At 45.5% G+C, this 20,798-nt stretch overlaps 1 protein-coding gene across 2 annotated transcripts in view; it reads left to right on the top strand.

The window, feature by feature from the left end:
* LOC133477783 (filamin-C-like) overlaps nt 1-20,798 on the top strand; it is a 38,506-nt gene that overhangs the window by 15,029 nt on the left and 2,679 nt on the right. For both annotated transcript variants that reach the window (XM_061772934.1, XM_061772933.1), the window contains 29 exons: nt 1,043-1,166; nt 1,384-1,544; nt 1,635-1,725; nt 2,599-2,768; nt 2,852-2,969; nt 4,204-4,466; nt 5,460-6,057; nt 6,621-6,794; nt 7,805-7,967; nt 8,046-8,374; nt 8,497-8,620; nt 9,088-9,244; nt 9,323-9,512; nt 10,624-10,647; nt 10,744-10,985; nt 12,166-12,265; nt 12,343-12,483; nt 12,773-12,901; nt 13,009-13,182; nt 13,266-13,430; nt 14,632-14,835; nt 14,928-15,080; nt 15,271-15,393; nt 15,588-15,836; nt 16,519-16,788; nt 17,131-17,268; nt 17,414-17,529; nt 20,104-20,236; nt 20,619-20,795. In XM_061772934.1, the coding sequence (XP_061628918.1) occupies nt 1,043-1,166; nt 1,384-1,544; nt 1,635-1,725; nt 2,599-2,768; nt 2,852-2,969; nt 4,204-4,466; nt 5,460-6,057; nt 6,621-6,794; nt 7,805-7,967; nt 8,046-8,374; nt 8,497-8,620; nt 9,088-9,244; nt 9,323-9,512; nt 10,624-10,647; nt 10,744-10,985; nt 12,166-12,265; nt 12,343-12,483; nt 12,773-12,901; nt 13,009-13,182; nt 13,266-13,430; nt 14,632-14,835; nt 14,928-15,080; nt 15,271-15,393; nt 15,588-15,836; nt 16,519-16,788; nt 17,131-17,268; nt 17,414-17,529; nt 20,104-20,236; nt 20,619-20,795 (5,200 nt within the window). The remainder of the gene's footprint in view (nt 1-1,042; nt 1,167-1,383; nt 1,545-1,634; nt 1,726-2,598; nt 2,769-2,851; nt 2,970-4,203; nt 4,467-5,459; nt 6,058-6,620; nt 6,795-7,804; nt 7,968-8,045; nt 8,375-8,496; nt 8,621-9,087; nt 9,245-9,322; nt 9,513-10,623; nt 10,648-10,743; nt 10,986-12,165; nt 12,266-12,342; nt 12,484-12,772; nt 12,902-13,008; nt 13,183-13,265; nt 13,431-14,631; nt 14,836-14,927; nt 15,081-15,270; nt 15,394-15,587; nt 15,837-16,518; nt 16,789-17,130; nt 17,269-17,413; nt 17,530-20,103; nt 20,237-20,618; nt 20,796-20,798) is intronic.

The following is a 20,798-nucleotide window of genomic DNA, read 5'->3' as shown; positions in this document are numbered from 1 at the left end:
TGCGCCACCACGTATACCCCAAAAGGTTGAGAAATGTTTTTATTTCCTCCGAAATAAAAATGAAAATTAATCCGGTGGAATCTGTGGGTGAGGAGGATAAATTGAGTGGATGTAAATACATTTTACAGTGAAGATCAAAACACTGCCTAGAGGCAGAGTAGACCCTTACAAAGTGACAGACTAGGAACCAGATGTCCATCATACTGTTTGTATAAAGTGTTTGGTTGGGTTGTCTTTAGTAATTTAGCAAATCAGAATGGCTAGCCTGCAAGCAGATGTCCACTCTCTAGTGTGCTGTCCATTTCATCGTCAAAAGAGCAAGTGCGTGCCATAAATCCAAAGAACAGAAAAATAAATTAGTCAGCGATCATGTTAATTATGTATGAATTTGCACCACCTCTGTTTATGAAAGAACTTACCTCTTGAAATCTAAATTATGGCTGGCATTCCATCTCCTTTCCAAGCAAATAACTCACGTAACATCTTCTTTTCGACTGACACCTCACACATTCAAATTACAGAGATGCAGAAGAAGGATAACATCAAAATTCGAGACATTTACCCTGTTTTATCAATCGCTCTGCCTTGGTCAATGACATGTAAAGGTTGGTTTGCTTGTGGTGCAATTGGAGACTGCTTGTGATTTCATGGCAAGCATTTTCAAAATGTAAAAGCCAAGTTTGACTACCCGGAATTAACAATATAGATGTCAACGTCTTCCTGATTAGTGAAAAGGGATTACTGAAAAGGGACGTAGATATCTTTAAATGAGGTGAATTCAAGATATCGTGAACAAAACCAACTGAATTCACAATTGATCTCCACATGGCTGGGAAACCTGATTAAAGATATCCGAAAAGGCACGTAGATGTATTGAATTGAGGTGAATTAGCTGTTCTATGTTCAAAGGGCTTGCCATACGCTTTTGCCACCCGGAAGTACATGTGACGGCATAGCAATAATGTCTATTAACAGAAGGCTGCAGCTGTCCTACTTCAGCCAACTGCTCGTAGGCCGCTCAAGTACACTGTGAACTCATTAGGTGCTGGTCGGAGAGGGTTGTCATCCAGACAAGGTCAAGGTCTATGGGCCCGGAGTGGAGAAGACGGGCCTCAAGGCTAACGAGCCGACATACTTCACTGTGGACTGCGGCGAGGCTGGTCAAGGTGAGCACGCATGAGAAAATGATGGTTATAAAAAGACTTGACAGTCCAGGTGAATCCCAATGAAAGGAGGCCTGTGACTGCTGCTCAGAAGGCTTTTGCATAGTTACACGGTACAAATGAGTCAGTGTCAGAAATGTTCTCAAAAGAAGGCCATTTTCATTCATAGCCGGATTTGGAACGTCCTCTTTGAACTATTCTCGCTGCTGTGCACTGTTAGGCGACATCAGCATCGGAATCAAGTGCGCCCCAGGGGTGGTTGGCCCTGCCGAGGCAGACATCGACTTTGACATCATCAAGAATGACAATGACACCTTTACTGTCAAGTACACTCCCCCGGGCGCAGGTCGCTACACCATCATGGTGCTCTTTGCTGACCAGGTAAGATTAGGGATGTTATGTAACATCACCTTTGGAGAGGAAGGGTTTGTTTTCATTATTAATGAATTTTCTCATAATTTACCTTGTCAGGAAATTCCCATCAGTCCATTCAAAGTCAAAGTTGACCCCTCTCACGATGCTGGCAAGGTGAGAGCAGAGGGCCCCGGACTCAACAAGACAGGTTCGTACAGCGGGGGGGGAGTAGCCAAGTACTGTACTTAATTATATTTTACATGTATCTGAACTTTACTTTTTAACTTTTACTCCCTCCATTTGAAAACAGATATCTCTACTTTGGCAAAATACGCTTGATACTTTTTTCAACCTCTGCGGATGACGACGCAATGTAAAAAAGATGTAAATAGAGAGAGGGAAAGTCAACTGCGGCCGAGATCTTCATTAATTGATTGAGATCTTGGTGTCTTTTAAAGCGGGAAAAAAAACAGGGACATCAGTGACATGGAGGAACGTGAAGCAGGGAGCAACAGATTTAGAGCAGCAAGATATTTCCATCCAGGGCCTTATTTAAGAGAGTTATTTGATGTTGCTATGAGAATGATTTGTTTGGAATGCCTACAAACCACTAGGGAATAGCTTTCAAAATTCTCTAATCTGAAAACACACACACAAGTACGGTGTATTGTTTTCATTTGTTAAAATGTCTTGTTAATCAGTTCACAGCATTAGAAAAGCAATAGGAACATGTTGTTTTGCTAGCAATAAAAGCTGAGGCTCGCTAGCTAGCGCGTAAACAACAGCAAGTGTCATGTAATGTTATAGTTTCTTTTCTTCTAAGTCCCAGCAACATGTAAGTTAACAAGAGAGAAACTATCTTGTGTAGAGGTTTTTTTTCAAACTGTCAAACTGTTTTTCAAAATAGGTATTGTATATACCTAACTGACAGTAAAAACACATTTTTACACAAGTATTTCTACTTTTAATTAAGTAATTTAATTAAGTACAGAGTATGTTGAGTACACTGTATGCACCCGCATGCCAAAAGTACATCTGAGCAGCATTGGTTGAACTCACAAACACGTGCATTTGATTGCAGGGGTGGAGTTGGGCACGCCAACCCACTTCACCATCTACACAAAGGGAGCAGGCAAAGCCAAGCCAGAGGTGCGCTTTGCCGCTTCGGGCCCAGGAGAGGCGGTCCGTGACTTTGAGATCATCGATAACCACGATTACTCCTACACAGTCAAATACACCGCTCTTCAACAGGTGCGCCACATTCCAAGTCCATTTATGTTCCATCTGGATGCCGAAATGACTCACCGTGATGCGTTACTCTTTGGTTTTTCCAGGGTAACATGGCCATCACGGTGACCCATGGAGGAGATCCCATCCCCAAGAGTCCCTTCCACATCACAGTGGCACCACAGCTGGATATTGGGAAGGTCAAAGTGGAGGGATTAGACACCAGTAAGTACAAGATCCATGAATGGACCAATACATTTCCTGGTTCAATTAAAAATGGGTAAAATTCAATTACATTTGATTTATACAGCCCCAAATCTCATCTTCAAAGTTGCAGAGGTACGATGAAATGTAAAACTTGAAAGAAAGAAATGCTAACTCCAGCAGACAATGAGAGAACCTTGACTATTAAATCACAAAAGCCCGAGCCGGGATGTGATGTCGGCGAGCTCGTGGCGCTGAAATGTTGCGCCTCACCTCAGTCCAATCTATTACAGCGAAGAGGAACTACTGCGCATGTCAATGTTTGACAAGACTCAGTGGGCAAAGATATGCGCACCGAAGACTGGAAGTGCCTCACTAATCTTCCCTCTTGCAATCAACTTCTTAAACAGCTAACCTACAATTCCATTGCAACATGCTGCCAATTTGTTTGTCTTGAGTTTGTTGTCACATTTCTGTCGGGCCAATTATATATTAATCGTGCACTCACTGTAGTAGTCTCGACACGCTGCACTATTTGCATATCTGTTGTTGACCAATACTGGCCACTCATGCCAGAGTAGCATCTGCTCCACTTGCACACTGATTGAGGAGTATCTGCACCATTTGCACAATCGACATTGTCCCAGATTATCGCACTACTCGTCACTTTAAACTGCATACACCCCTTGAAGTCTCGGCGCCCTTTGCACAATGACCATTGCACCGGACTGTTACTATATTAGTCATTCAAACTGCTCTAAGTGCGAGAGGACTCTGCATCTTTTTGCACAATTGTCCCAAAAAAATGTAATAAATTGTACCGGCATTACCAGATACTGCGATTGGCTGGCAACCAGTTCAGGGTGTACCCCGCCTCCTGCCCGATGATAGCTGGGATAGGCTCCAGCACTACCGCGACCCTTGTGAGGATAAGCGGCTCAGAAAATGGATGGATGGACGGCATTACCAGATAACTAGCAACCCTTTATTGCTCAGTGACTGTTTTTGTCAATGTCTTTATGTCTCAAAAGTGTTCTCTGTCAATTGACTGCCTGTTGTCGTACTCGAGCGGCTCCAACTAATGGAGACAAATTCCTTGTGTGTTTTTTGAGCATACTTTGCAAATAAAGATGATTCTGATTCTGATCAGACAACACACAAGAGCCAAACAACTTTACTCAACATTAACTACATACTATTTATTTGGCTATACAAATAGGTTATCTTGCACTTAAAACTCAATTTTTTGTTGCAGAAGTGGAAGTGGGAAGGGACCAAGAATTCACAGTGAACACAAAGAGTGCCGGCGGGCAGGGCAACGTAGGCGTGAAGATGACCTCACCCACCAGCCGACCAATCCCGTGCAAGCTGGAGTCGGACAAAGCCAAAGGCACGCACAGCGTGAAGTACATCCCCCCGGAAGAGGGGCAGTACAAGGTGGATGTCAGCTATGATGGGAACCCTGTCATCGGAAGCCCCTTTGGGGTGGAAGCAGTGATGCCCGCTGATCCATCAAAGGTAAATGTTTTCACAAAAGTGCTCTTGGGCAATTACAGTGAACCCTCGTTTAGCGTGGGGCTACGCAAAAGACCCAATATGTGAAAATCTGTGATAGCGCTTATAAACATGCTTTAAACACATTTAACTTATTGAAACACTTTTTAAGTATTCCTAAGACCCCGTTCTCACTCTCTCGCTGTCAAGAAAACGGAGACCATCATATAACATCACTTTAAGGAAACAAAAAGAAGACTCTCCAAATAAGAAGCAAAGCATTCTTGCTTCAAACTATTCATTTGTCACTTAAACTGACATGGAAAACAAAAGACAACCAAAAATTGTTTCTTCAAATGTCAAACTATAACAAGAACCAAAGTCTCCTGGCTTAACGCTAATGCAAAACACCATGGACGGGCTAACGGAATTAGCATAAAGGTTTCAGTTATAATACATTTTCAAACAAAGTGCTACTTTCACACACAGAGCAGCAATACATATGAACTGTGCATACAAAAAGAGGATTAAGTATTTTCCACCAAACCATATCATTTTGTCTATCTATAGTACGCTAGTTTAATGCTAACATAATGCAAAATACAATAGACGGGCCAATGGAAATTAGCATGGTTGTTGCAGTAATTCTAAAACATTCAAACAAGTGCTTATTGAACACATGTGGAGCAGCAACACATTCAAACCAAGCATACAACAATACTCAGAGGGACACTGTATATTTTCTCTGCTTTGTGGGAACAGCGACTTCCTACAACTTACAGCAGTTGGGGATCTTCTCTGGCTCTTCTTGCACTCCATTTCACTGGATCTCTTTTAGGTGACCTCAGTGCTGCCTGGCATGTTGGGGCACAACTCTAAATTTGGATTTGCCTGTATACTGTTAAAACCAATTAAAAAAATGAGCACTAAAGAACCTGCGAGAACGGGGGCACGAATGATGAAAATTGTATATCAGCTATTGTTACCTCATGTTTGACCAGATTTATTGTGTCTCAGGTCCGAGCATTTGGTCCTGGTCTTCAGGGCGGTATCGTGGGTAAACCGGCTCCGTTCACTATCGACACAAAGGGAGCGGGCGCCGGTGGGCTGGGCCTAACGGTGGAAGGTCCCTGCGAGGCCAAAATCGAGTGCCAAGACAACGGCGACGGCACTTGCTCGGTAGCCTACCTGCCCACCGAGGCCGGAGAGTACGCCATCAACATCCTTTTCGCCGAGCAGCACATCCCCGGCTCTCCTTTCAAGGCGGCAGTACGCCCCGCGTTCGACGCCAGCAAGGTCACGGCCAGCGGCCCCGGTCTGGAGAGGGCCAAGGCGGGGGAGGCGGCCACCTTTACTGTGGACTGCACGCGGGCCGGCGATGCAGAGCTCACCATCGAGATCGTATCGGAGACCGGGGCTAAGGTCGAGGTGCACATCCAGAAAACGGCAGAGGGAACGTTCTCCGTCACGTACATCCCACCGTTCCACGGCGCACACACCATTACCATCAAGTACGGAGGTCACATGATCCCCCACTTCCCCAAGGTTCTGCAGGTGGACCCCTCCGTCGACACCAGTGGGGTGCACGTCTACGGGCCAGGAGTGGAGCCAAGAGGTAAAATGACAAAAGGAACAGCTGATTTGTTGAAACACAGTGGTACCTTGATTTACGAGGGCCCCAATTTCTGACTTTTCTGAGTTACAAATCATGCGTTTTAGGTTTATTGAAGACTCTGAATTGTCCATAGGTTTGAATGTGAGCTGTGTCCTGTGACTGGCGATTTGTCCAAGCTGTACCCCGCCTCTCGCCCAAAGTCAGCTGGAATAGGCTCCAGCTCACCGGAGACCCTAACGAGGCGCAACAGAAAATAGATGGATGAAATAAGACATGATTCATTAGAGATTTGTTTTCGCCAGAGAATCATTCATCAGGCAAAATGTCAAACATTCAACTGTTGCGTCTCCTGCTTCTTTCCTTCTGCCAAAACAAAATATATTATCCATAACAAAAGAGAAGCATACCGTATTAACGGATTAGGATATTGATTTACCGCCCTCGGATGTCATCTTCTAAGTGTTGAGGATGGGCCCTGGAAGATAAATACCCACAGGGCTTTGCGTTGACAAAGCGTTTCAATAGCGAGCGACAAATCATGTTAAAGCCCGCTTTGTTCCCAGGCGTCCTGCGAGAAGTCACGACCCACTTCATTGTGGACGCGCGGGCTCTCAACAAGCTTGGAGGAAATCACGTGAAGGCTCGTATTGTCAGTCCCTCGGGCACCACCACGGACGGCTACACCACCGACAAGGGCGACGGCACCTACAGAGTGGAGTACACGCCCTTTGAGGATGGTAAGAGCACAGGGACGCAAATGATGATATATCACTAAGTGCTCATGTTTAAGTTGTCCAAAACATAAGTGTCAGACATGGAGGTCTGGATTTCGCCTACTTTGACACCAGTGGTCAAAAACTTCTGCAAGAACACAAAATGTCACAAAGCGTAAAATAAAATGACTAACAGGTGTTGGTACAGTGCACCGTTGGGGGACGAGAGAGTGAGAAAAGTCAGTGTGAGAGATTTGGGGAGGGTATAAATACCAAATGATGCAGCGCTGCAATGATGTGAAGGCCAGAGAGCAGGGAGCCAGACTGGCTTTGATTTATAAATAGTCTGTTCTGGAACAGAAGCTCTTAACCAGGCAGGTATGTGTGCCGAAGGCTGCTAGCGCACCTGCCATACAGTGGGAGCCTGACAAGGGTTATTAATAAAGTACAGAGCTTGAACATACAGCACAGAGGTGACGCACTATCAGTAAAATAAAAATGCATCAGTCTAAAATATGTTGTAACAGAATTGTGACTATAGAGCAGATTCGACGCTTTCAATTTTAACAGCCTTTCTACACAAGATGAAAGATTTCTATTTCTGGTTCCTGTTTAACTCATTCACTGGCAGCTGTTTTCTCCATATTGCCATCAGAAGACGTAATCTTTCAAGACCCAAACAATAGTCCGATTTGTGACAATGTTGGCACCGAACCTAGCAGAAGAGTAGACTATCTTCTTTCAGCAGAAAAAAAACAGTTTCTGCAATCCTACCCAAGTGAGGGCCTATGGACTGCGTCTGTTAGTCATTACTGTGGTTTACAAGCCTAAATTTCACAGACACGCTGGGCGAGAACCACTTCCATGCTTACTGACTTGAATATATACGTCAGTGGCAATAAACCGTTGGATTCCAGTTGAAGAATATAAATGTCCACGGCTGTGAATAAGTTAAAGGCCATTTAATTTATGCCATAAGCAGAGAAATGTGCTTTCTTCCTTGAACATGACTGATTCAAAGTGTTTGCATGCAGGCGTGCATCTTATTGAGGTACTCTATGACGACGTACCTGTACCTAAGAGTCCCTTCAGAGTGTCAGTGGTGGAGGGATGCGATCCAACCCGGGTGAGGGCGTACGGACCGGGTCTGGAAGGAGGAATAACCAACAAGGCTAACTGCTTCACTGTGGAGACCAGGTATCTAGAAGATCAGCTATTAGTCAACAGTGTCTATATTTGCTGAATGATTAAAGTCTCTCTCGTGCTTGTCTATAGGGGTGCCGGTACGGGAGGTTTGGGCCTAACCATTGAGGGTGCGTCCGAGGCCAAAATATCCTGCAAAGACAACAAAGACGGAAGCTGCAGTGTGGAGTACGTCCCCTTCACGCCCGGAGAATATGACGTCAACATCAACTACGGTGGGCACCCCATCCCCGGCAGTCCCTTCAAGGTGCCCGTCAAGGACCCCGTGGACCCCAGCAAGGTCAAGTGCTCCGGTCCCGGCCTGGGTTCTGGAGTGAGAGCGCACATCCCTCAAACGTTCACGGCGGACTGCACTCAGGCTGGACAGGCGGCACTGGATGTCAAACTCTTTGGGCCAACAGGTAAAGATGCAACACTTGTTGCAATGGTTTTTTTGTTTTTGTTTTGTTTTTTAGCTGAACACTCAGCTGCATGCTAATGAACAGTACATCGAGTAACACTTAGCATTATGTTTTATTTAAAGGTACCATGGAGCCAGTGGGGGTTAAAAACAACGGTGATGGAACCCACACAGTTCACTACACCCCAGCTCAGGATGGACCGTACACGGTGGCTGTCAAATATGCAGATCAGGAGATCCCACATAGGTATGTATCCATAGAAACCAAATGATTTATATTGCCAACCTACGTCAAGTTGTAATCGGCCATGATAGTGTACGTATTATCTTGTGACAAGCTAATTTGTGGCCCACTGCTTGCATTTGACAAGGAAATTATTCAATAGTGTTGTTTGTAGATGAGCTGAGTCAAGTGCTAAGCAACCAACTACGTAGCTGCATGAAGTCATACATTTAATCAAGACACGTACATTCATCCGTCTATTACCTTCTTAATGCAATGCCGAGGTATTGGATCGGGCTCGGTATTGGTCGATACTCAAAATCAAGTGACTTGACTTGAACTCGGGATGTGATTGTGACTTATCTAGTAACAACCCATAAAAAATGATTTCTTAATCATCTGCGACATAACAGAACACTTGTCTATTCTCTGCCAGCAAACAGCACTGCATTGATGAATCTCTTTCCACTTTTAATTTCTACCGTCAACAGTCCATTCAAGGTAATGTCTCAGCCCGGCCACGACGCCAGTAAGGTGCGAGCCACCGGCCCGGGTCTGGACAGCAAAGGTGTGTCGGCCAGCCTTCCCGTGGAGTTCACCATTGACGCTCGAGATGCTGGCGAAGGGCTGCTCACTGTGCAGATTCTGGTCAGTCAACCCACCACCTGCCTCTCCTGCGTTTTTCACTTCAACTGCATGACTATACCGGAAACCCTCTGCTGACAGGACCCAGAAGGCAAGCCAAAGAACGCAAGCATCCAGGACAACAGGGACGGAACCTACACGGTGTCCTACGTACCGGACTCCATCGGCCCGTACACCATCACCATCAAATACGGAGGGGACGAGATTCCGTACTCCCCCTACCGGATTCAGTCGAATCCCACTGGAGATGCCAGCAAGTGTCGCCTCACAGGTAAATCCATCGATTCCTCCTTACACCAGAACTAAGTGAGATGCTAATGAGCACGTTGTATCGCACCGGGCATCCGAAAATAGTTTAGGATCCTGTACAGTGTACAGTATACAGTATCAGGTGAGGGATACGTTCTAGAAAATCCAGGCGATAGACAGACCATATAGAAAAATTGTAGTTGTACCCTCCCACAAGCTTTTAACACATTTATATAAAAACCTTTTAAAATGCATGTTAACCTGTTAAAACACACTTTTTAATGTATTCCTCCGCACCTATTTCTCACTTCTCCAAATAAAAGGCAAATATGTCATTCCCAGATGAAGTTAGGTGTCAAACATTTTATATTTGAACACCAAAATGTTCAACCAAACAATTTCATTTGTCTTCAGCTAGCTTAATGCTAACATATAATGCGAATTGCTGTAGACGGGCTAATGGAAATGAGCATATATGTTACAGCAGGGGTGATCAAGATGTTGCCCGCGGGCAAGCACCAGAACTAGCCGCTAAAATAAAAATTGCTGAATTAAATATGATGCGGCGGCACGGTGGCCGACTGGTTAGAGCGTCAGCCTCACAGTTCTGAGGTGCGGGGTTCAATCCCCGTCCCCGCCTGTGTGGAGTTTGCATGTTCTCCCCGTGCCTGCGTGGGTTTTCTCCGGGCACTCCGGTTTCCTCCCACATCCCAAAAACATGCATTAATTGGAGACTCTAAATTGCCCGTAGGCATGACTGTGAGTGCGAATGGTTGTTTGTTTCGATGTGCCCTGCGATTGGCTGGCAACCAGTTCAGGGTGTACCCCGCCTCCTGCCCGATGACAGCTGGGATAGGCTCCAGCACGCCCGCGACCCTAGTGAGGAGAAGCGGCTCAGAAAATGGATGGATGGATGGATAAATATGATGCCCTAAAGTAGAGTACATCCAGTAGCGCTCTGTGATCCTACCGTCTAAATTCTGACTTACCTGTGTACTGGAAAAAAAAACAATTGTTTCAAAATTGAAAGATGAACAATAATATAGCACGGGTCCACTTTAACATCTATCCAGATGGTTTTGTTCAAGTTATTATTTTCTATTTATTTACAATGTAACCTTTTTACTTTGCAGTGTCCATAGGAGGACATGGTGTATGTAAGTAAGCTTTATTATTCCTCTGTTGTATTGCTAGAAAACCTCCTAAAGTGAATATGTTCACACGTGTTTTTTTTGTTTTTTTTTTCCCAACAGCGGGCCTTCAGAAGCTGCAGACCTCGGAGGATACGGTAATCACGGTGGATGCCAAGGCCGCCGGCAAGGGCAAGGTAACGTGCAAGGTGTTGACCCCGCAAGGAATGGAGATGGACATGGACGTGGTGGAGAATCACGACGGGACCTTCGACATTTACTACACGGCCCCCGAACCTGGCAAATATGTGATCACCATTCGCTTTGGAGGACAGAACATCCCCAAGAGCCCCTTCCATGTGGTGGTGGGTCCACAAAACGTTGCATGTTCTTTCACATGGGGGAAACAACCACAAGAAATCGTTACAGCATTTAGTTGTTCTTTAGAAAAGAGCAACAATTCATAATGTTGGCTATCTGGAACACAAAAACTCACTCTTAAGATCAAATCTATTAAAATTGACAAATATTTTATGATATAGGATGTATGTAGATGGTTAGAGAGATAAATGATTGATAGATTAAGTCTACACAACCCTGCTCTACTGACCTTTTTGTGGAACAAAATAGGCATATATATATGAGAGAGAGAGAGAGAGAGAGAGAGAAATTTCAAAACCTTTTCCACTATTAATGTGGTCTGGAACCTGGAAAAAAATGTAAATGATAATATCGTTGCACAAGTGTGCACACCCTCATAACCGTGGATGTTTTCACAATGACCTAATCACATTCAAACTAATGTTGAATGGGAGTCAGCACACACTTGCCACCATTTAAAGTGCCCCTGATTTACCTACCAGGCATTCCTGACATTTTTATCTTTTCTATTTGAAGCCTGAAGGCTTTGTACTCGCACTGACTGCTATTTGGACCTGCTGATAATTCCCACTTCCACCTTGACTGAGGTCCTAGTTCCAACTGAGGGATGGCGCTCTTTTGGTGATGAGCAGTGTTGTATTTGCGTCAAACAAACGTTTTGGATTTATGGCCAAAAGTTTCAGCCTTGGTTTTATCGGGCCATAACACATTTTCAACATAGGTTTGGGAGATTTTGGTAGAAGGAATTATAAAAGTCAGGAAAAGCCTACTAGAACATGTGAAACTCATTTTGGTTAAATCAGAGGCACTTGAAATGGTTGTGTGCTGACTCCCATTTAACATGAGTTTTAATGTGATTGGTTAATTCGCAACGCAGCCACATCCCAGTTTTCAGACGGTGTGCACATACTTACCCTTTCAAAATGAATCAAAACAACTCAATTGAGCTGTGCAGAATTCTAAATCTCATTTTGTCATGATTGATCTTGGGCTAATTTATTTTAACAACACAAAAACATGGCATACGAACAGGGGTGTGCAGACTTTTAATATCCACTGTAGCTAGACAGGAGCGCAGTACGAATGGATGAATGGACGAACATACAGAGAGAGCCAGCCGAGACCCTTTGCAAAAATCCCACTAAAATTCCTTGTGTCCGCAAGGCCTCAAACGAGCCGGTCGCTCCTCGCGACACGGTCGATCCTCTCTTCAGACCGGTCAACTTCCTCGTGCCGTTCACGCCGCAGCAAGGAGAAATATCAGGTGCCACACGCAAACATACGAAAACCTCAGGCCTGCACTCACATGCGCTAACCAACTAATTCAACTGTCACTCTTAGGCGAGGTCCGGATGCCCTCGGGCAAGACGGCCAGGCCACACATCACGGATAACAAAGATGGCACCATCACCATCAAGTACCAACCCACCGAGCGAGGCCTGCACGAGATGGACATCAAATATGACGGCAACCACATCCCAGGTCCAGTAAAATGCTTTGTATTGCAAAAGTTGAATAGAATTGTTCTTAATTTAATGCAAATTCACAATTCATGAATTCTTACTGAGGATTTTAATGTAATTCTTAGTATTATGTCGCACGTAAGCGAGTAAGTCATTTCATGAACAAAATAGAATTAGATAAAACATCCGTTAATGAAGTCTGTTTACTGTTCACGCATCAATTCATGTCCAAAACAATTTCATGCCTGAGGTAACATTTCTGCAATTAACAAAGGTAAATGACAAAACAACCACATTGCTCACTGCAGGAAGTCCTCTACAGTTCTTCGTGGATGCCGTGAACAGCGGAGTGGTGTCGGCTTACGGTCCGGGCCTGAGTTACGGCATGGTCAACAAAGCTGCCACCTTTACTGTGGTCACTAAGAACGCAGGAGAAGGTATGACCCAACAAGGATTGAAGGCACTGGCGGCTTGCCATTTGGTATTGAGTAAACATTATTTCTACGTAAGTAGCAGAAAATGACCGGTTGGTTGCGTTTGTCAGGTGGTCTCTCCCTGGCAGTGGAGGGCCCGTCGAAGGCGGAGATCACCTGCAAGGACAACAAAGACGGCACCTGTACTGTGTCCTACCTTCCCACGGCGCCCGGAGACTACAACATCATTGTCAAGTTTGACAACAAGCACATTCCCGGCAGCCCTTTTATTGCCAAGATCACCGGTGAGGAAATTGCTTCGTTTGGCCTCAGCAAGTCAACTGGCGCTCAAATATCTCAAAAGAAAACACCTTTGTCTCACCTACAGGCGACGACGCCATTACCAGGACGTCACAGCTGAACGTGGGCACGGCCGCCGACGTGTCGCTCAAGATCGCCGAAACGGACCTGAGCTCACTCAGTGCCAGCATCCGAGCGCCCTCGGGCAACGAGGAGCCCTGCCTGCTCAAGAGGCTGCCCAACAGACACCTCGGTGAGAAAACATTCACACACATCGATCTTTCATGTCGTAACTGACTTGGAAATTGCGGGAGACCCCCTCACGGTTGCTCCTTTATTTGTCCGGCAACAGCGCAAGCTTCAGCAAGCATCCTGATTGGCTATTGTTCTCATGTCCCTATTCTGGCTCTGTCATTGGCTCGGCCTGACTCTGTTCTGACCATACACAAGGATTTCCCAGTGGAAAAACTGAACAGGTTTACAGTGAACCCTCATATAGCAGGGTGTTTCAGACCCACCAGCGATGGGTAAAAAAGTAATATGTAGTTTTACCCCTCCCACGTGCTTGATATACACGTATACTTATTAAAACCCACCTTTAAAATGATCCCTTAGCACTTGTGCTCACTCCCTCACTGTCCCTCAGAAATGGGAGACTATCATATAACGTCACTTAGAGGAAGTGAAAAGAAGACTCTTGTCGCACAGCTCCCCAAATAAGAAACAAAGTGTGCTTGCTTCAAGCTGTTTTGTTTGTCACTTCCACTTGACGTTTACTGTAAAACTCACGCATAAAACAAGAAAGAATTAAACATTGTATACTGTATTTAAACAGAAATGTTCAACCAAAGCATATTTTGTCCAATGTAAGTCCACTAGCTTACTGCTGACATATAAAACAGAACGCCACAGATGGGCTAACAGAAAGTAGCATTGATGGTATGGTAACCATAAAGTTTCAAACAACAGCTACTAAACACAAACGGAGGAGCAATACATACAAACGGGGCATAGAAACAATACTCACAGGCATCCAGTCTCTCTGCTCTGTGGGAATCATGATGACAATAATGGACCTTCTCTGCCTCTTCTTCTGGCTCTTAATTATGTTCCTGGCATGTAGTGGCACAATGAGGTACTACATAGACGCCGTGCAACTCTAAATTGGGAATTGCCTGTATACTGTAAAAACCCTTGAAAAAAGTTGCCGCAAACAATGTATCGCTATATAGCGGGAGTTCACCGTATCATTTACCATTATCTGTCCTGGTTGGGGAGGAAAAATCACTACTTACACACCCCACACCACAGGATAATCACTCAGGATAATCTTTCATGAACATCCCATAATCAGGCCTTTGCTGACTTTGATTGGAAGGGAGGGAAAATGCTGAATTGTGTCCCGATTGTCAGCATGTGTGTACCTTGCTTGACTTACTCCCTTTTTCTCCCAGGTATCTCGTTTACCCCTAAAGAGGTGGGCGAGCACGAAGTGAGTGTGAGGAAGAACGGCGTGCACGTGGCCAACAGCCCTTTCAAGATCATGGTCGGCCAATCGGAGATCGGCGAGGCCAGCCGGGTCAAAGCTTTCGGCAAAGGCCTGGTGGAGGCGCATACTTTTGAGATGGCCGAATTTTTCGTGGACACCAGGAATGCCGGTACTCACCACAGAAACAACACCTGCCGCTTCAACGGCAAAATAAGTGTGGAAAATGTAGAAAACACCAAAGTGCCGATTTCGTCCTTTTAGGTTACGGCGGGCTGGCGCTGTCAATCGAGGGTCCGAGCAAAGTGGACATCAACTGTGAAGATATGGAGGACGGGACGTGCAGAGTGACCTACTGTCCCACAGAACCTGGAAATTACACCGTTAACATCAAGTTTGCCGAAAAGCACATCCCAGGTTAGGAATTGGTGGCAAAAGTACTCTGCACTCTGTACTTAAGTAGAAGTATACATACTTGATACTCCTGTTTTGATAATTTGGCAAAATGGAAAACAATAAGTTCTCAGAACAAAGCAGTTGTTCTGTTACCTCCCACCACTGGGAAAATATATTATTATGTATTTTGTCGTTTTGTTGCCTCCTCCAGGAAGTCCGTTCACAGTGAAGGTGACCGGCGAAGGAAGGATGAAGGAGAGCATAACCAGAAAGAGGCAGGCGTCCTCGATTGCTTCGGTGGGAAGCACCTGTGGACTCAACCTGAAGATTCCAGGTCAGCGCACATGCCAGTTCCGCAAAAATAGTACAGATCACTTCCCCAGCGTACGGTTTGGAAATGTTTAGCTAAAGAATGCAACAATCAAAGGGAATGTAACATCAAAAATAATGGCGCATCTTGGTTATTTCCAATGTGTCCAGAGTAAAGAGTCTACATTAGGGGCAAGCCAACCTTCTCTTTGCTCGTAGGAAACTGGTTCCAGATGGTGTCCGCCCAGGAGAGGCTGACCCGGACGTTCACCCGCAGCAGCCACACTTACACGCGCACCGAGCGCACAGAGATCAGCAAAACCCGCGGCGGCGAGACCAAGCGGGAGGTCCGGGTGGAGGAGAGCACCCAGGTGGGCGGGGGAGGAAGCCCCTTCAGGGACGTCTTTGGAGACTTCCTGGGCCGCGAGAGCCTCAGCAGCTTCGCCGGCATCGCGGCCAGACCTGAAGGTGAGCTCACTTCACGACCTACAAATTCAGCCATTCGGGTTTTTTTTCTCTGCAACTTAACTTTTCGCTGAAAAACTGGGAATTGGTGTCAAGGTAGTATGTTGAAGTACTTCGTCTTGACTGAAAGAGAAACTAGGTTTAGCTAGAGTTGTTCGCAGAAATTGTACACAGGCACTTCCAGTGATTTAAATAATAAAACAAAAATCATCTTTAATCTGTTCATTTTTCAGGGTAATGTTCTAAGACAAGTTTGTAACGATAAACTGTTTTCGTATCGTCACGGTTGTAGTGTAAATCCGTCGTTAAGTACCATACGATTAATTGACTGAGAACAGAATGCAAGCACTCTAATTTTAATCTAACAAACAGAAGTATAACGTTCAATGAAACTATTTGAACTTCACAATACGCTAGTTTAAATTTACCTTGGACCACCAGCCAGTTTTACAAAAAAACTGGGAAAATTAGTTCAGTCGCATGTCTGAAAGGATGATGCATCAAATGGAGTTTGTTCCTCGATGTAAAGAGGCCACAACATTTCAACATTTCAACACAAAACACGTAACCCTTTATTCTGATAAAGCAAGTTGGACACACTCGTTGATGAGGATAAATATTACTATTACTGTATATCTTTTAGCCCTATTTGTTTCTAACCCGTTATGATTCTCCACTTCGCCAGCTGAGGGGGGCTCGCAGGCCATGACGGCCCAGGTGACCAGCCCCGGTGGGAAGACGGTGGACGCCGACATTGTGGACGGCGGAAGCAGCACCTACAGTGTGCGCTTCATCCCCCAGGAGATGGGACCGCACACCGTCAACGTCAAGTACAGAGGCCAGCACGTCCCCGGGAGCCCCTTCCAGTTTACGGTGGGGCCAATGGGCGAGGGGGGGGCGCACAAGGTCCGTGCGGGAGGTCCTGGCCTGGAGAGAGGCGTGGCCGCAGCACCTTGTAAGTCACGTTTGCGTCTCTGTGCAGTGAACCTCCATTTATCGCGAGGGAACCACCCGCGAAACTATTGGTCAGTGGTGTCAGACTCATTCTTGTTAAGGGCCAAATTGTAGTTATGGTTTCCCTCAGAGGGCCACTATGACTACAAAACGTAGTTTGAACCCTCCCACACGCTTCAAACACTATGAACCTTGTCAAAACACGCTTTTTAAGATATTCCTTCTCACTTGTCACACTCGCTGCGAAGAGATAACATCACTTTGAAGAAAAAAAGAAGACCCCATCACGATGAATCGTGATATGGCATTGGACTTTTTCACCGAGTTGTTTTTTTCTCACCAGCTGAATTCAGCATCTGGACCAGAGAGGCCGGCGCCGGCGGGCTGTCCATCGCCGTGGAGGGGCCGAGCAAGGCGGAAATCTCCTTCGAGGACAGGAAGGACGGCTCCTGCGGCGTCTCCTACATCGTGAAAGAACCTGGTAACAAACTCGCATGGCGCTTGATTGTCCTGATTTTCATTTTCATCCAAGCGTGTCCTTCCCCCGGTTTGGTCTGTCCTCTTCTCAGTCTTTTTCTCTCCAGTTTGCGTGGCGCTGAAAACTAAAAAGCCATCTGTTCCCTCAGGTGACTACGAGGTGTCAATTAAGTTCAACAACGAGCACATCCCCGACAGCCCGTTCATCGTTCCCATCGCGACGCTGTCAGACGAAGCCCGCAGGCTCACGTTCACAAGCCTGCAGGTGAGCACTTCCACGCGCCTGCGGGGAGAATTCTAATTTATCGCCGAAAATAATCAAAACGCGTCGAGCGGCAGCGTGAGCGGTTGGAGCCGTTTCTTTGCCCTTGAAGTGTTAATGAAGCAGAGACACAGGCGGAATACGATCAAGCTGGACGGTGATAAAGGTCGGGATTAACTGTCCCCCCGATAAGCACACGCTGTCGGCTCGAAAATGGCGACAAGGACAACAATAACACAACCTAATCCAGAACGTGGTCTTACTGAGCGTTTCATTCACAATCCCACGGTAAAACAGACATACTTTACACGACTCACAAAATGTTTCGGATAATATTGTGCTTGGGGGTGAAATTTCAAGATTAGCAATGGGCCGGTAACAGATTCTGAAGGGAGGATAACTTTACCTGACGTCTCACGGTATCAGAGTGTTGCAATTACAGCGCTGAAATTAGCAATGTGCCAAGATGTCCCAAATCTGATGATGGGTTGCAGAGAAATAGTTTGCAAAAAATTGCCGTTTTGGCAAGTTTTTTTTTTTGTGGTATCGCCTATACAAAATCGGACAAAAAAAAAACCTGCACCTTTAAATTAGAGCAAAACAGTATAACTATTATTTTTCAACCTATGCCCCTCGACCACTTTGTTTCTGCTACTTGGGGAACCCCTTCTCCAATTGGTTGACAAATTCCAGTTAAAAACATCCACCAATAAGCTTGCACGGGCCGAAAATCTGAGGAGTTCTTCAAGTTGACGGGTCAAAATTAGCATGACGTTTCAAACAGTGTCACTTGCCTTATAAACGCCAATGAAATATTGCAAATTGAACATTATTCGTGAGACGAGCCGTAAGGGCAGTAGAATAGGGCGTGTACTTTAGTCCTTTTTTTTCTTGAATTTATTTGGTACGGAGGCTTTTAGAGGCCTTTGAAGTGATTATTCCATGTTTTGTTGTCACACTTTCCCCCCCCATTGAACACAATCAATTTCATTTTTCTACAACAAATAGAATATCTGTTACATTTAGAAAGTAAAATGAGTAGCGACTTCTCTGTTCTTCGCCCCTTTGTAAAGTAACGTCAGAGCGGAAACGAGCTCATGTTAGTCATGGTAGTTAGCTAGTTAGCTGCCTTGGTAGCAAGTCGCTAGAGTTGATGTGACAGATTGTAGACATGCCAACTCTTGTAGCTGGCTGCAAACGTTCATTTTAAAACAGAATTATATTGATATATTTATTACCTTGAAGTTGTCGAGTGATGATGAAGGGTGATGGGTGGCGCTCTCGCGAATGTGATATCGTGTATTATTATTAGCTCCCCTTGCGGCCACTCTTCATAAGCACGTTTTGCTAGCCTTCCTCTACCGAAAAATTACGAAGAGACAACTTTTCGACACGGGCAAAAGTCGTCGACAATGGAAGGGGGAGCGGTTGTGCCACTTTGCCCACACTGAGGGGTGGCAAGTGTAAACTATAAACAGAATACTGTATACAGTACATGCTATATTTAGACTATAGCAAGAGAACAAACTTCTATTATGATCATTGTTTTCTATATTTACCTATGAATGTTGCTAAAATACCTTCCTTATGTTTAACTAATGAACATTCCAAAGGGGGGAAAAAAAAAAATTCAATTGAGCTTTTTCATGACTCATCAACCTTTGTTATTAAAAAGTAGCGGTGTTTGGTATTGACGATATTGGCCCCGGTATTTCCTCGGTATCAGATCGAAACCGAACCTCGTAGTATCACACACCATTAGCAAAAAAAGTACGGAAAGATTGAACGGTTGGACATGTGCAATCAAAGGTCAAATGGAGTTGACCTGTAAAGGTTATGATAGTCACAGTTTGAGTTTATATTGTTCTGAGAGGGACGCGGCATTTTAGGTTCATCCTGAAAATTTACCCCAAAACTCAATATCCCTAGCTTTTGGTGAAAAATGTATTGTGCATTTTTTTCCCCCCTCACAATTGAAAACAGTTCCCACGTGTCTGCAACACGAAAATACGGCAAGGATTAAGAACGATAGCACAGTTTACACAAATTAGTCAGTTTTTAGTGTGTCGAACGGCACTGCGCGATACTGAGGGAATGCCGCCAATGTCCACGTAAACGTGTAGAAAAATACAGGGTCAGTGATGCGACTCTCTTCACACTTGCACCTTTTATTTGCTTTCACACTTTTCATAGCCAGCAATATTAAAACTCCCCTTTATTTATTTATTTTTTTATATGGAGAGGGAGCTGGGGGGGGGGGGGCCGGGGGATGCCACTTGTGAGCGTTTTGTGCCACAAGAGGCCTGATGAAGTGCAATATCAGAGCAGGATTTCAAATGTCAGGCAAGCTCTCATGTCTGCGGCGGCCGCTCGTCCGGCCGCGGGCCACAAACACTAAACGCCTCGCGCTAAACTCTGACCTTTCCTGCCTCGCACGCCCAACTGCTCCATCTATTCTCGTCCGGCTATGATGAATCACACACTCGGTGTCCCTGGAGGGCCACACACACACACACACACAAACACACGCACACGCACACGCATAATGTGATCACATTTTTACCTATCTTTTTTTAGGAGAAGGATTTGAAGGTAAACCAAGAAGCCTCGTTTCTGGTGCAGCGCAACGGGACTCGCGGTGTGGTGGACGCCAAGGTCCACACCCCGTCCGGCTGCTCCGAGGAGTGTTACGTCACCGAGCTGGATGGCGGTAGGCCACTTACTTCAAAGCGCTATTTCGTCTCAGCTTACTACGCTGCAGGACTTAAGACTGGGATCAGATATTTCTTTTGGTAATAGTTATCTACTTCAAGGAGCCCATATCAAATACCACAGTGTTTATGTTTACAATTGAAATAACCTGCACCGAAATTCAAATGTCAGTTGGAGACTAACCCAACTGACAACAACTAGGTTACCAGTTAGTCGCAGGGCACAATAGACACGGACAACCATTGTCACCCACATTGACTGAATCCACGCCGAAGTCAGGCGAAAGTACCACGACACCATCACTAACATGACAGAATCCCGATTGTAAAATCTTGATATTTCAGAACCTCCTGACATTGTGTGTGCGTTGCTCCTTTCAGACAAAACCGCCGTGCGCTTCATTCCCCGGGAGAACGGCGTTCACGCCATAGACGTCAAGTTCAACGGCTGCCACATCCCCGGAAGCCCCTTCAACGTGCGGGTGGGAGACCCGGGACTGGTCGGAGATCCGGGCATGGTCACGGCGCACGGACCCGGACTGCTGGGCGGAAACACGGGTG

This window comes from Phyllopteryx taeniolatus, chromosome 5 (assembly GCF_024500385.1).
Source record: "Phyllopteryx taeniolatus isolate TA_2022b chromosome 5, UOR_Ptae_1.2, whole genome shotgun sequence".
NCBI lineage: Eukaryota > Metazoa > Chordata > Actinopteri > Syngnathiformes > Syngnathidae > Phyllopteryx > Phyllopteryx taeniolatus.
Note: the sequence above shows the minus strand (reverse complement) of the source record. Positions and strands in the feature narration are given on the sequence as shown.